At 39.4% G+C, this 13,702-nt stretch overlaps 1 protein-coding gene across 3 annotated transcripts in view; it reads right to left on the minus strand.

Annotated features, from left to right (window-relative positions):
• arhgef12a (Rho guanine nucleotide exchange factor (GEF) 12a) overlaps positions 1-13,702 on the minus strand; it is a 44,825-nt gene that overhangs the window by 12,667 nt on the left and 18,456 nt on the right. For 2 of the 3 annotated variants that reach the window (XM_004543741.5, XM_076873195.1), the window contains 14 exons: positions 13,558-13,649; positions 11,495-11,560; positions 5,256-5,354; positions 4,125-4,174; positions 3,891-3,948; positions 3,633-3,796; positions 3,196-3,219; positions 2,724-2,843; positions 2,178-2,264; positions 1,663-1,797; positions 1,423-1,524; positions 1,182-1,292; positions 590-688; positions 119-161 (listed from right to left, as the gene is read on the minus strand). In XM_004543741.5, coding sequence (XP_004543798.1) covers positions 119-161; positions 590-688; positions 1,182-1,292; positions 1,423-1,524; positions 1,663-1,797; positions 2,178-2,264; positions 2,724-2,843; positions 3,196-3,219; positions 3,633-3,796; positions 3,891-3,948; positions 4,125-4,174; positions 5,256-5,354; positions 11,495-11,560; positions 13,558-13,649 — 1,250 coding nt within the window. The remainder of the gene's footprint in view (positions 1-118; positions 162-589; positions 689-1,181; positions 1,293-1,422; positions 1,525-1,662; positions 1,798-2,177; positions 2,265-2,723; positions 2,844-3,195; positions 3,220-3,632; positions 3,797-3,890; positions 3,949-4,124; positions 4,175-5,255; positions 5,355-11,494; positions 11,561-13,557; positions 13,650-13,702) is intronic. The other variant, XM_012917165.3, reaches the window with a different exon arrangement.

Below are 13,702 nucleotides of genomic sequence, written 5' to 3' on the forward strand. Positions count from 1 at the left end.
AAATTGCTAAAGTTACTCAGCAGAAGCACAAAAAGTCAGCACAAAATAAATATCACCAGCTCTAAATGATGCTGGTTAGGTAACTGAATGAGACAGAAGCTGTGTACGAAATACTTACCAAGATCAGCGGAGACAGATTCAGGAACACCAACTTTTAAATTCTGCAACAAAAATGAAACAGTTCGATTCTTTAAAAGCAAACAGGGATATAAAGGAGTGAAGGTACTGAAGTCAAGCAAAACACTGCCAAATGCTGTCTGCATGAGTTCAGATCATAAATAAAGACACATAACAGTAAATGATCTGGCATTTATAGTGCTTTTCTAGTCTTATTGTGCCCTTGATACTCCTCTATCATCTCCAATGAAAGGCATAACAGCCAATTACCAGCAAATACACCACCCTGTTCTGACCTGTATATGAGATTACTTTAAAATGTGTTTTTAGGCTTTGTTTGGTCGAATTAGTATGATTTTGGAAACACCCGGGCCGGAAATGTGATTAAATTCAATTTGCTACAATAATTTGCTGTAATCTAAATGCAATACTAGATTGTGTGCTCGCTGTGTAAAGACAGATAAAGACTCACTGCTCCCCGGTCAATGAAGAAATTGTGAAGGCCCATGAACACCCGTCTGGTCTCTTTGGAGTTGGTCTGCTTGTAGAGGTCAGCATAGAGGTAGCACAGCTGAGGGAACAAAACATTAAAAATCAAAATAAAATAGGAACTGCAGAGTCTCCTAAACAGCAAGATTTTGTTTTAAGACAAGTTAAGCTTTCTTCCCATAGTTAAGCCGGGGTTTCCTGTGGTGGTTCACTTCTTACTGAGATAACTTATGCCACAAAAACTTATGCTGTGAACCCATCGCTGGTTTATCTGCAGCAGGTATGTTAGTTTCATTCTGTTGTATGTGTGCAACTGCTTCATATGTTTCTAATATTATACTTTATTCTTGCATTGTAAAATGAGATTCTCAGCTGTCAGTGCACTAAATCAGTGTTGTTGGTCAGATATTCATGTGACTGGCGCATACATGGGACAGCAAACACTGGGTTAACATAGCAAATTGATAACCAGCTTTGTGTGACTGGGTGAACTTTCTTCACAGCAAAGGGCCTAGGTTACGTAAAAACTGTAAATAATGCATAAAAGCCATCAACAAATATGAAGGAAGTCTTACCACAGGAGCAGGGTCGAACTGAGAGATGACATGATACAGAAAGGCTGCGAGGTGGGCAGGGCGAGACTTGAGCAGCTCAATACTATTAAAGCTGTTACACTGGCCGTTTGTCTGAAAAACAGTCAGTACAACAGTTTACCTCTAATCTTAACCTATAAGTCACTTGAAATTGTATTTGGGCTTTCCGTAAAATTGTAGGGTTTTGCAAATAAATAAAAGAGATAATGTCCCCCAAAAATACCTGCTCTTGGTCTGAATCAAAATAGTCATCCTCAGCTCCAATGATCTGCGAAACCAGGCGAGACGAGGAGGGACTGCTGACTGTGGTAGGGGAAAGGGCGTCCTGTAGACGAGATGTCAGGTATGGTCAATATGTCTCCCCCATTTGGACATTCATAACCTCTTGACCTTATTGTGTGGTTGTAACAGTTAGAGGAAAGACAGTAAATAATATGTGTGAAGATAATTTCCATAAAGCTACCAGATCAGTGGTGTCCTCTGTCTCTGGGGAGTGGAAGGAGTTGTAGCTGTTCCTGGGTGTGGTCTTTGGGCTGGGGCAGGAGAACTCTCTTGGACACTGGCTGTCTGGAGATGACGGCCCAAATATGCGAGATATCTGAAAGTGGGAAGGAACACACACACACACACACACACACACACACACACACACACACACACACACACACACACGCAACAACTTTGTAATGAATCTAAATTTCATTAAAAACAGAAAAAGAGAGAAAAAAAAGAGACCTAAAACACTATATTACAGATTGGTTGCTATGCCTGAGAGTCATCTGAATGTAGAATCGGTATGCATATATATAATCCTTGCTCTGGTGATGTTTAGCTCTAAATAAGCCCCAAAGCCAAGCAGGACTGATTCCATTTACTTTTACATTATTATTCTAGAGCATAGCAGGTCTTGGAATTTGATGTAAATATGGTATTGAGAGAGATTTTTAGATTGTGATGTTTAAAAATGTGATTACTTACAGGGGTCCTGGTCCAGAACAGGTCTGCATTGTTTTCTCCCTTGGGGACAAATGCATCTTCATCTGCATCATCACTTGGAACAATCTCCTGAGGATTTAATAATACTTTTTTTAAAAAAAATAATAATTATAAAGATTTATATATTTTAATGATAAACAAGTAATATTTACAATGTTCTTTATGACACATGTTCAAACAGCTTTTCAAAATAAACTACATACACTGGTAATAGTCAATAGATCATTTCACGAGTGGAATTGCATAAAATATAAATACTGAAAAATTTAAATGTAGCACACTAGCTGACGCACATAGCACAAGGCTCAGCGTGTGATGACTATAAAATAAGCTGTCACTCAGACACAAAAGAGTGGCTTCCCACAGAGAAAGTCTAATCCTCTGATGGGCTTTGGATTAATGTTTGTCTGGCACAATCTCTAAATGTTCTACAAAAAAGAAAAAGAATCCCACAACACCTCCGTGGATGCTGCCGTTAGATACCTGTCCCTAGATATCCCATGTCTTTGGGCATGTTATGGTAACTACCTGTGTTGTCCCAATGGCCTTGGGGAGCTGACCCTGCAGCTGAGGAATGTGTTTTTCAGCTTCCTGGATGTCTTTCAGTAGTTTAGGGGAGGGGTTTCTGCTGTACTCCTCCTTCATGGCCTGAATGGCAAGAAGGGGGAAATCGACACAAGAACAGTAATAGCAGGTCACTGTAGTTTTCTTGAAAGTGGAAAAATGTCAAATATGTTGACATTTGTTTCCCATGCAAAAGTTAAAGAAAACGACTTCCTGCATTAAAATATATACTGCAGTATTTAAATAAACAATACACATACTACTTGACTCCTCTGTATGAATGTTCTGGTACAAGTGATCTTTTGATTTTCCAAAGAGAAAACACCACTCGTTTTAATAGTTCAATTTAACACAGCTGTGCATCAAAGAGGGCAAATCTTCTTTCTAATGCCAGAACCTTTAGTCATAGCAAGTGACACTTGTTTGCTTTACTCACCTCCAAGATGTCAGCTTTCTCATCCTGTGGGGATAAAAACCAGAGAAGCTGAAAAAGATGCAAAACAGCGAATGTGCAATCTATCTCTCTCTATATAATAGATAATAGAAATAATATCATTTAAAATTACTAATAATAATAATAATAATAATAATAATATTTAATAATAGTAAAATATACACATGCACATGTTTCACATATGTTATATAATTCTCTATTATATATAACAGAGATAGTGTCAGGGTTATATAGAAGTCATTTAGCCCCAGAGAAGATTTGAGCGGATGAGATTTAGAGATGTACCACAAATGTGACAGCATCTATAAAGGGGGGAGGGGGGGGGGGGGGCATAGACAGACCAAGGGGAATAAGATAAAGAAGCATGACAAATTTGCAGAAAGTGGACAGGCAACAGAAGTAACTAATGTCTTTAGTACCCATGGTTGTTGAATAGGTAAGATGCTGTCCTGAGGACTGCAGGGGCGCCGTGGTGCTGGAGAGTTTGGAGAGGATAAGCTCATGTCTGGCTCTGCTTCGGGCAAAGGTATCTGGGCAAGCCCGGGGGGCCGGCCCAGCACTGTGAGGGCCACATAGGAGCCCGCTAGAACACACACATAGAAACGAGAATTAGTCCCTTTTTGTAGGATTTATTTTTAAAATGTAACTTTTGTGAAAATGCAGAAAGAACAACTTACATTTAATAAGTTTCACCACTTCTGTGTGGTTAGAATGTGCAACATGGGTCCCATTAACCTGGAAGACAATAGTGGCCATATTCTAAGTACACAGCCGGACATTGCATTTTATTCCCAATTGTTTACTGAGTAGAAATACTGAGTGGCCAGAAGGTGGCAGCCTCGGTATTGGCCTTGGAGTAGAAAACGGTAACTTTCGCAGTGAAAAGACATGGTAGCAGAGGAACAGAATACCTTGATGATCCTGTCTCCTGTCTGAACACCTGCTCGCATCGCAGCCCCATCTGGTAAACACAAAGGGAAATAAGCAATTAACAACCAAAAGAGAGTGAAAAAGCAATGGAAGTGGAATAATAGCAAATAAGGAAGGAAACACAAAAAATGCTTCTTCATGATGCAGCAATGACATTTCTTCACAATGAATATGCCAAAAGTCTTTTGACAGACCATAAATACGTGACTATTTCAAGTGCTATTTTGAAAGACCATAACAGTGGTTATATTACAAGAAGGACCTGTTTCACAGCTCCACCCCAAACAAAGGGATTTAGGCATGAGACAGGTTATTATGAGAGGCAAGTCTGACTAAAGTCAGCAGAGTGCAGTTCAAGTACTCTGCAAGCCGAAAATAGACTTTAGGTCTTCAGGTTTGTAGTAGTGAGGAAATTCAACTTGGGGTCAGGGAACAAAGAATATAACTCAGTCTGCTCAACTGTGGAGTAGGTGGGGGGAAAAGGGACTTATAACTATCTGTTTCAGTTTCACCACGTTGGGATGACATTTAAAGACACTATAGCTGCATTTTGTTTGCTTTTCAGTTTAAAATGCTGATACATTATTCACATGGAACTTAAAAAAAGAAAATGGGAAGCCATTCAGTGATAGTTAAGACACTCCCAAGCATTAATGAAAGTGCAAAAAAGAAAAAAGGTCTCGATTGGTTCACTCCTCTGCAGTCTCCATCCACTGCTGTACAGACCTGCTAGTGTTTACTGTGACCTGATAAAAGCCCACATAATCCTCTACAGACAGCGTGAGACACTACTCGAGGTCACAGAAGCATTTTGGCAAACTCATAACAAGACAACAGGATAAAGCAGAAGCTGCAACTACAAGTGAAACTTGTAGAAAGAGGAAATAGTTTACAGTCAACAACGTCACTAGTCTAAATAAATGCCAGAGTTGTTGATTTCTGGGGACCAATTACCACTCATATTGGCGAACTAACATGGCAAATTGACGTGATAGTTTGATGTCATTGCATGAGGACACAAGCACAAAATAAGGAGAGCTCACGTAAGGCTCAAACTGAAGGTGGTCAATGTGGTAACATTTTTCTCTTTTAAATTTGAGAGTCAATCTTACCTTCTTTGACAAGCTGCACAAACACTGGATTGTCACCACTGACAGTGAGCCCAAAGCCATTTTCATCTTTCTGGATTATTACACATCGCTGGACCAGACCTGCAAGTGACACAGACCGGAAAGAGAAAGATTTTCACAAGATCAGGAAGTTGAGTAAATTTTTAGTTCACCCAGTTAGTTCACTCTTAGCATGTAGGGTGACAGAATTCCACAATAATCACACTGGGAAGGTGATAAAAATCAGTTAAAATCAAACTTTACACTTTTTCCTCTGCCAAAGCATAAAGCTGAAGCTGTCTGTGTGTGAGGTAGGCCACTAGAAAGCTCTCCTTTTTTGTTTTTAAACATCAAAATACAACAGTGGGCTCCACGGATAATGGCTCCATGGTGCCTTCTTAAATTTTTAATAGAGATTTGGTTTAGATATGTTGCCATGGTTACAGGATGACGCACGCTCTCTGCGACTGTGTATTTCCTGGGTGAGAGAGAGCGCCTTTTTGTCGTTGTGCTAAGCTAACAGGCAGAATGCTATAGCCATAGCCCTAAAGAATGTAGCATCATGGGCAGTGTAGTCCGTGCTGCAGGGAGAATGGACTGCCATACCCGTTATGTGTCTGTGAGTGCGAGGAGGGAGAAAAAGGATAGTGGAAAAGTACGAGCTGTCATCGAGCAGAAACGGGAGCTGGAAGCATGTAAATATAATAATAACCACTGCAGCCAAGAAGAGTGCCTGACGAGCCCAGTTGTAAGTAAGCTATTAAGACTCGACTGTACACTGTGTTCGTGTTTTCCTCCGAAACAATAAGCTCCGTTGGAGCAGTCTTTCAACGCCCCTCTCTGTCTCTCGCTAGCAAAGTTGACCCAGACAACAAAGTAAAGCTATTTTTGGCTACGAGCCCGACACGAACCCGACGTATTAGTCAGAGGTCCCTTTACTACGGTTCGGAGCCGCGGAACTTCAGTAATAGTAATAAAATCACACAGCAATAGTACATTCACGTAGTTGTAAACAGCATGATAATATATTAAGTAATCCAAAGTATTCCTTTACGTTACTCTCATTGAGTAACGTAAAGGAATACGTTACAGAATACATTTTGGGGCATGTATTCTGTAATCTGTAATGGAATACGTTTTAAAAGTAACCTTCCCAACACTGACTGTAAATGGGTTGTGAAGCAGCTCGAAATTCTCATTTTGTGCTTTAAAGTCACCAAAGGACTTTAAAGCACTCGGTGCGCTCAGTTTATCAGCAAAGTGCGCGTTTGGGAACACTGTTGCGCTGACTTGGTTCAACATTACTTGGCAACAGGGAAAGTGAGGCAAGTTGCACTGCTGCATTTGTGACAGCTTCACTTGAAATGGCTTCACCGCATCATACATGCCATGTCCATGAACTGACAGATTTCCTTGCTGAGCTCAAAAACTCTATTGAGAATTTTTCCCCAACTCAGCCAACGGACCTCTGTATGATAAGGAATGTCGGCAAACTCTGAATTCATTTCCCACATAAAAGACTGAAATTGACAGTGATTTAAACCTTTAGTTCGGATAAAATTTACGGTTTGCGTCACGGTGATCATTACATGCTCCGTTTTTAGGACTTTACCACACAGCGTTTCCTGGTGTATGATGCAGTATGCTGTTAACTCACCGTACAGTTCTCCTGCATCTTTACTCGCATCCTGCCGACTAGTCCACTTTTTTTCACCACACAACACCGACGCTCAATCTGTTGTAAGTCCAACAAGTTTGTCCCAGGGCAGTTTCATGTCGGTTACACTTTGACATACGTTTCTGCTCAGGCTCACATTTCCAAAATCTACGTTTTGTCTGGACACAAGACGTCGCACACCTTCATCATGCAGCTCTACAGAAACTCTCCCTCGGTAAATGGCTGGGCTGATTTGGCTTTCTCCTCTGCTACAATAAAACTTGCCTTCACAACAGCTTTACTTTGTGAGTTTGCTGTGGTGAAAAAAGTCTGTTGAAATGTCAGATTCTTCTTTAGCTCTTCTACTTTCTGTAGTTTCTGCTCTGCATTTAAGTTTTTCAGCTTATCCTGATGTTTTGTCTCGTAGTGCCGTCTTAAATTCCTTAATTACAGCCACATTAGCTCCACTAATAAGATACACAGGTTTACCGGTGTTCTGACAAAACGTCCTACCGTAAGTAGTTTATGCACATTTCTGCTGCGCTGCATTATGGGATCTGTAGTTTGTGTGTTATTAGCGCCTCATATTGCCGGGCCATGCATAACAATAATAATAAATCTATATAAAATGATCTCGCGGGCCAGATAAAATTGTCTGCCGGGCCAGATGTGGCCCGCGGGCCTTGAGTTTGACACATGTGCTATAGGCGGACTGTTTAACAAACAACAAAAGGATCACCTCTGGGGACCAGGGTAGCTTGGCTTAGAGTCCAACAGAGAGCCTCAAGCAGTCATACGGAGATACACATCACTGTTTTGCAAGGAGGCGCCATACACACATTCAATTCAGAGTAGTATCTGAGATTATACTGATACTTTAATATGAAGTTACCTTCATATAAGACAGTTTTGCAGACGATTAAAAGGCCATCCCCCCACCCCCTAATCTCAAAGCTACTATTATTACATCTGCCTTTAAAAATGTATTATCCATACTTGGATGAAGGGATTTTGTGCCCCATTACTTTCACTGAAACAGTCCCAAGACAGGACATCTTTGAAGCCAGTGTGGACATGAAATATGACCAATAAGGCTTTTACTGTGTAAATGCATAACACATCATAGACTTGGAAAAATATTATCCTGAAACACGAATTTATGGTTGCCCAGAACACAAACTATGCACAGTTAATACAGTTTGCTGAAAACACTACTGTGAGTTGACTTGTATCTGGCACTCAGCATCAAAAAACCAGGGGGATGATGACTGACTACAGGAGGCGCAGCATGGACCCATCCCTGCTGCTCGCTAGATCAATACAGACTGCATCAAAAGGGTTTCCTTCTTTAATTTCATAGGAACATCGCGGAGGATCTCTCTTGGTCTCCCAACATAACAGCGACAGTTAAAAAAAAAAGACCACCAGAGACAACATTTCCTGAGTGCGCTGCAGAGGAATCGCACAGAGGAAAAGCTGTTGGTAGCCTTTTACTGCTTTGCCATCGACAATGTACTGATGTACTGCATCACAGTGTGGTACACTAGCTGCTCGGCAGCAGACAGGAAAGCTGTGCAGAGGGTTATCAACACCATCCAGCAAGCCATCGGCTGCCCAGTGTCTTCCCTAGAGGACATCTCCAGCACTCGCCGTCTCAGCAGGGCAAAGAAAATAATGAAAGAGCCTCCCTACTCTGGACAGCACTTGTTCAACCTTCTGCCCTCAGGCAGGCAGTACAGGTGGACAAACATCCAGACAAACAGAGTTAAAACAGTGTCTTCCCTTATGCCTTCAGAACCCACAATTGCTGTAAATAAAGGAGCACAATACCTATTCTGTGGTGATTGGCATCCCCTTAAGTCCAGTCATCATAAATATACAGACGTCTATGTCTGTCCTTTACACTTTAATTATTTTCAATGCCAGATTTATTTTACATGCTTCAATTCTTTTAAAATGTTTTATCTAATGTCTTGCACTTTCTAATAGACAACGACAACAAAGGGTCCTTCTCATTATTATTACTATCATAATCATCATCAAGACTGGCTAGACAACAAACAAATAAAAATACCTATTTATAATACAGAACCCTATGCAAAAAAGTTGGAACCATCATTAATAATTTCATTTAAATTAAACAGTACAAAGACAAAACATGACATTTATAAAAGGCACAACCATGATTGTTTTTTTTTTTTTAAATAAATAAATGATTTAAATACAGTGTTAGTTAAAGTTTCCAAAGGCCTGGTACAGCAATAGCAGAAGCTAGGTAAACTGGGTTTAAAAAGATACATTTAAGTTACTTAGAAACACTTTAATAACATGACCTGCTAAGAAGAGAATCTGGATGTTAAACTGGTCTTTTCTACAGCCCCGACCAATTAGACAATTGAAAACATTTTAAATGGGAACTACAACAAAGGAAGCCCTGAACTATGAAATACCTGAATTTCTGAATCACACATGCTCGGAAAATGTTTCGCTTTAAAAAAAAAGAAAAAAAAAAAGCAATCAGTCGTCTCAGTTTACAAATGCTTAGAGATGTGTGTTTAAAAAAAAAAAAAAAGTCCTCTGTACTATAAGCTTCAAATTTACTCATATCTTTATTTACAAAACAACAGTTTCAACATATAATATTTTGTCTTTGCACTATTTTTCATTAAGTATGAGCTTCCACACCTCGGGGTCACTGAATTATCCTTTAGTTAGGACTATGCTTAATACATGTCTGCAAAACAAGCAGACATCCACCCGTTTCCCAGCATTGTTGAAAATGAGTTTCAAATCACTGCATTCTGTTTTTATTTACATTTTACACAGGGTCGCACCTTTCCTTGGAAACAGGTTACGTGTGAGGTCATTTCTGAAACTGATATGACGACTCTGCTTAAGTAGATGTTATCTCACAGGTTAGAAAGAGGAACGTTACTTTTCAGGTTCTTTGTGGAGCGACTTAGAAGAAATGCAAGGGGAAGGTTATCTTTTATCTGGCCAGCACTTCGTCACAAGACATAAAAGAAAACATTACGCAAAGTACACAAATGCTTAAATACATAATTGTAGTCTCATATTATTTAAACAAACAAACAAAAAAACAAAAACAAACAAACAACAAAACGAGAAGACTCTATAACTACAACAAACTCTCTTAAATTGTCATTTCAACATTTTAAAGACTGAGAAAGGTATCCAGTGGTTTCTTGTCATCAAAAGAGAGGTAAGTCGATCGATAGGTACGTTGGGGGTTGGAGAATAGAAGGAATAGCAGCTAATATGTGGAGAGAGGTTAGAGGAGCCAAAAGCTCTGGGTTGGGGGGAAGGGTGTAGGAGAGAGAGGGTTAGGTATAGATGAAGGAGCGAGGAGGAAGGGAGGAGGAGAGGGCATGGGTGTCAAGGAAGCAGATGAAGCCATATGAATTCAAGAGCTGGTGTGAATTTGCCTCTAGATGCTTAGCTCTCTCTCTCTCTCTCTCTCTCTCTCTGCTTTAAAGCATTTAAAATTCTTTGATATTTATAAACCATGAGGAGTGGGACTGCTGACATGATCTGAGCTAATGTATAATTCAGAGATTCAACTTTAATGTAATCAGCACCCACCAATGATACGGAACTTACACTAGAGAATAAGGTGACCTTCTGTATTGTATCATCACCACACATAAGGAACCCAAGTAACAGCCGAGAGCATTAAAAAGGCAGAACAATTTCATTTCATTAAAAGCTGGAGTTTTAAGACTTTCAGTTCTCACTGATTTTTTTGTTGTCTAAAAAAAATAAAAATAAAAAATGCTAAAGTTGCACCAGACCAGAAAAAGATAAGAGACAAAGATCTGTTTGTTTCAAAGTGAACAAACACGCCAAAGCTTTGTTGCATATGATAATAAGGGTTTACCTTTGTCAACTGTACCCTTTGGAGAGTTTAGACTATCTCGGCTCAAACTGGCATTTCTGACAGCTGCTTTAAGAATTTGTTTTGTCAATTCATTGCATGTGAGGCAAGCCACATGCAGTCTGTTGGCTGCAGTGACCACGTGTCTCTGCCTGTAAATGTACTCGTGTCAGTGTAGATGAAGTAACAAGCATGAAAGCAAAGTCGAAGGGGTTTAAAAAGACCAGAGGGACACCCAAGTGGCTTTGTTTACATAGATTCTAATTAACATATCACTAAATCCAATGTTTGGTCCTTGTAATCATGTAGGCAGATCCTATACTTAAATTATCTCATTCATTTGAAAAGTACAATAAAACTACATACCAAATGTTCACAAAAAGACTGACTACTAGAAGCTATTGTACTGATCATAAAATAAAACGAAATAAATAATCACTGTAAAAAATATATGTGTTGGCTGCCTATCTCTTAATAAATGCTATACTGATTTCCATTTTTAAAAGAGCAGATAAACAAGGAGTTGAATGTATCCCAGTTGAGCTGATGTCTTGGCAGTGATTATGAGGACAGTTTATTTTAATATCAGCCAGCATGGTCACATAAGTAAAACATCTATAGGCAATCTCACACCAGGAAGCGTGTACAAATGCAGCTGCCACACCAGCCATTCAAGCAGGAGCTTCTTACCACAGGACTCAGGCTTCCCCTCTGGTAGCACACTGCTGCTGCCACTCTTCTGCACCACCAGAGCTTCTGCTCACAGCCCCCACCACACAGAACGCAGAGCAGACAGCACACATTCACATACACATAAAGAAACAACACAAGGAAAGGAAACAAAACAGGAAAGAGAAAATCATGAGGGAGAAATAAACATGGGAGATGAAAAATTAAACGCACAAATCGGCAGTTTAACAAAAAAAAAAAAAAAAATTAAAAATGATTTGGATAGGCACTGAAAAAAGTGAAAGTAGCTGAAGATTAACTAGCTTGTTTTTTTTAGTACCTTTTTATTTTTAACTACCCACATATCTATAGATACTTACGGCAAATGTAATTATAGGGGCCACACGCTTTCAAAACTGAAAACTGCATTAAAATGATAAGCTCAAGTCTGATTTTATATTAAACATGTCCTGAAAATAAAGAAGGTTACAAAAGGCCAAGATTGCATCTGGCTTCTTTAATAAAAATTCTGCGTTAATAACACAATGGCCATAAAAGTGTAGCTGTACACTCCAATTTTATCGTGATGAATAAGCAGCTAGTGAAATTGCATGCAATTTTGGGTGTGTCTCCCCACCGCAGAGGGTGGTTTTATAAGTTGTGGCAAAGGGGATGATGCTAAAAATAATTCCAAAATCAAGTTTCCATCAACAAAAGAGAAACTTTTCTTAGGCCACCAATTAAAATAAGGAGGCTGACTTTTTCTTTTAGACAAATAATCAGTTTTTGTGGGAAACAATGATCTAAAAAGTCAGTTTTAATAAACATCTACAGTGTCTGCCTACTTCTGTATATCCTTAATAAACCCAAACCACTTTGAAATTAGAGAAAAAAGGCACATATGGAGAATATCTAGGAAAAGATTATTAGAGTTCATGCATCTTGCAAGCAAATAACAAAAATACAAGCTGCGATACAGAACATGCAGACATGCAAAATTTCAGGACATAAATGTAACACTAGCAGAAAATAAAGATGTACAAAAAGTACATTTAAGAATGAGGTGCGTCTTGCTGGATTTGGTACATTTTGTTTAATCGCTACATAGCTAAACATCAAAGAAATGTATGCAAGAAGATTTTAGTCTGATGCCAGACAAAGACAAGCAGCAAAGCGCATGTCTTAACTGAGAGAACTCATCTTGTCTGTTTTGTGTTGCATCATTCACAGATAAGCCACTATGTGGTGCAGAGGATTTTCTTTTTTTGTTGTGAATACAGGAGCTTCAGTCATATCTCGAATCACACTCAACTGACTGCTGACAAATACCACCGGGACTGTCACCATATCAGACGAGTCTGTCTCTGAAACACAACAATTTCACCCTGCAATAAACTGGAAACTGGAGTGCATAATAAGCTCAGTGGCTTTTTGTGCCCTTCAAGTATGCATGCACACATGAGACCACCCAACCACTCAAGCATACAAAACCCACTTATTTATGTAAAACTGTGAGACACGTGAACATAATACACACACAGAGCTACTGATTTTTCAGTCCATTAATCAAACAGTTCTCTGCTTATCGGCTTAAAACTGGCAACATGTAATGAAACGTAAGCTTTCTGACAAACACTTGTAAAGCTGTAATGTCAACGTAACCATTAAAGACACATTATACTGTCTGTAAACTGAATTAACTCCCAAAAAGATGATTCAAACGCCTACTAATAATAAATTATTTTCATCCAATGACAAACACACAGTAGATCAGACCACACATGTGAAGACTGATGTAAAGCTGTCATTTTAAACTTATACAATAATCAAGCACAAAGCATAGAGCAAGATACAAACATGCCTTGAGCAAATCATCATGAGCACATTTGTTCTATGAGACAATTTGTGAGTGTGAGAGTTGGAGAGAAAAAAAAAGAAAAGGAGACTGTCAGACAGAAACATGTGAGGCAGTCGGTGAGGCATTCAAAGACCGAAGGAAGAGATGGAAACACGCACTGTCACGGACTGAAGCAGAGCGAGTAGGAAAACCACATTCAAGCATCGAAATGAAAGTACAAAGTTACCTGTAGGGTCAAACTCATTGGAGGGAAGGGAATTTCTTTCACTTTTGGGTTTCTTGTCTGGGGGGTGGTCTTTACTGAGAATACTGCTGGTTCTATAGAAAGGGGAACAGATGAGTAAAAGGTAAACCAAGTGGTAGAACAGTAC

This window comes from Maylandia zebra, linkage group LG14, assembly GCF_041146795.1.
Source record: "Maylandia zebra isolate NMK-2024a linkage group LG14, Mzebra_GT3a, whole genome shotgun sequence".
In the NCBI taxonomy this organism is placed as follows: Eukaryota; Metazoa; Chordata; class Actinopteri; order Cichliformes; family Cichlidae; genus Maylandia; species Maylandia zebra.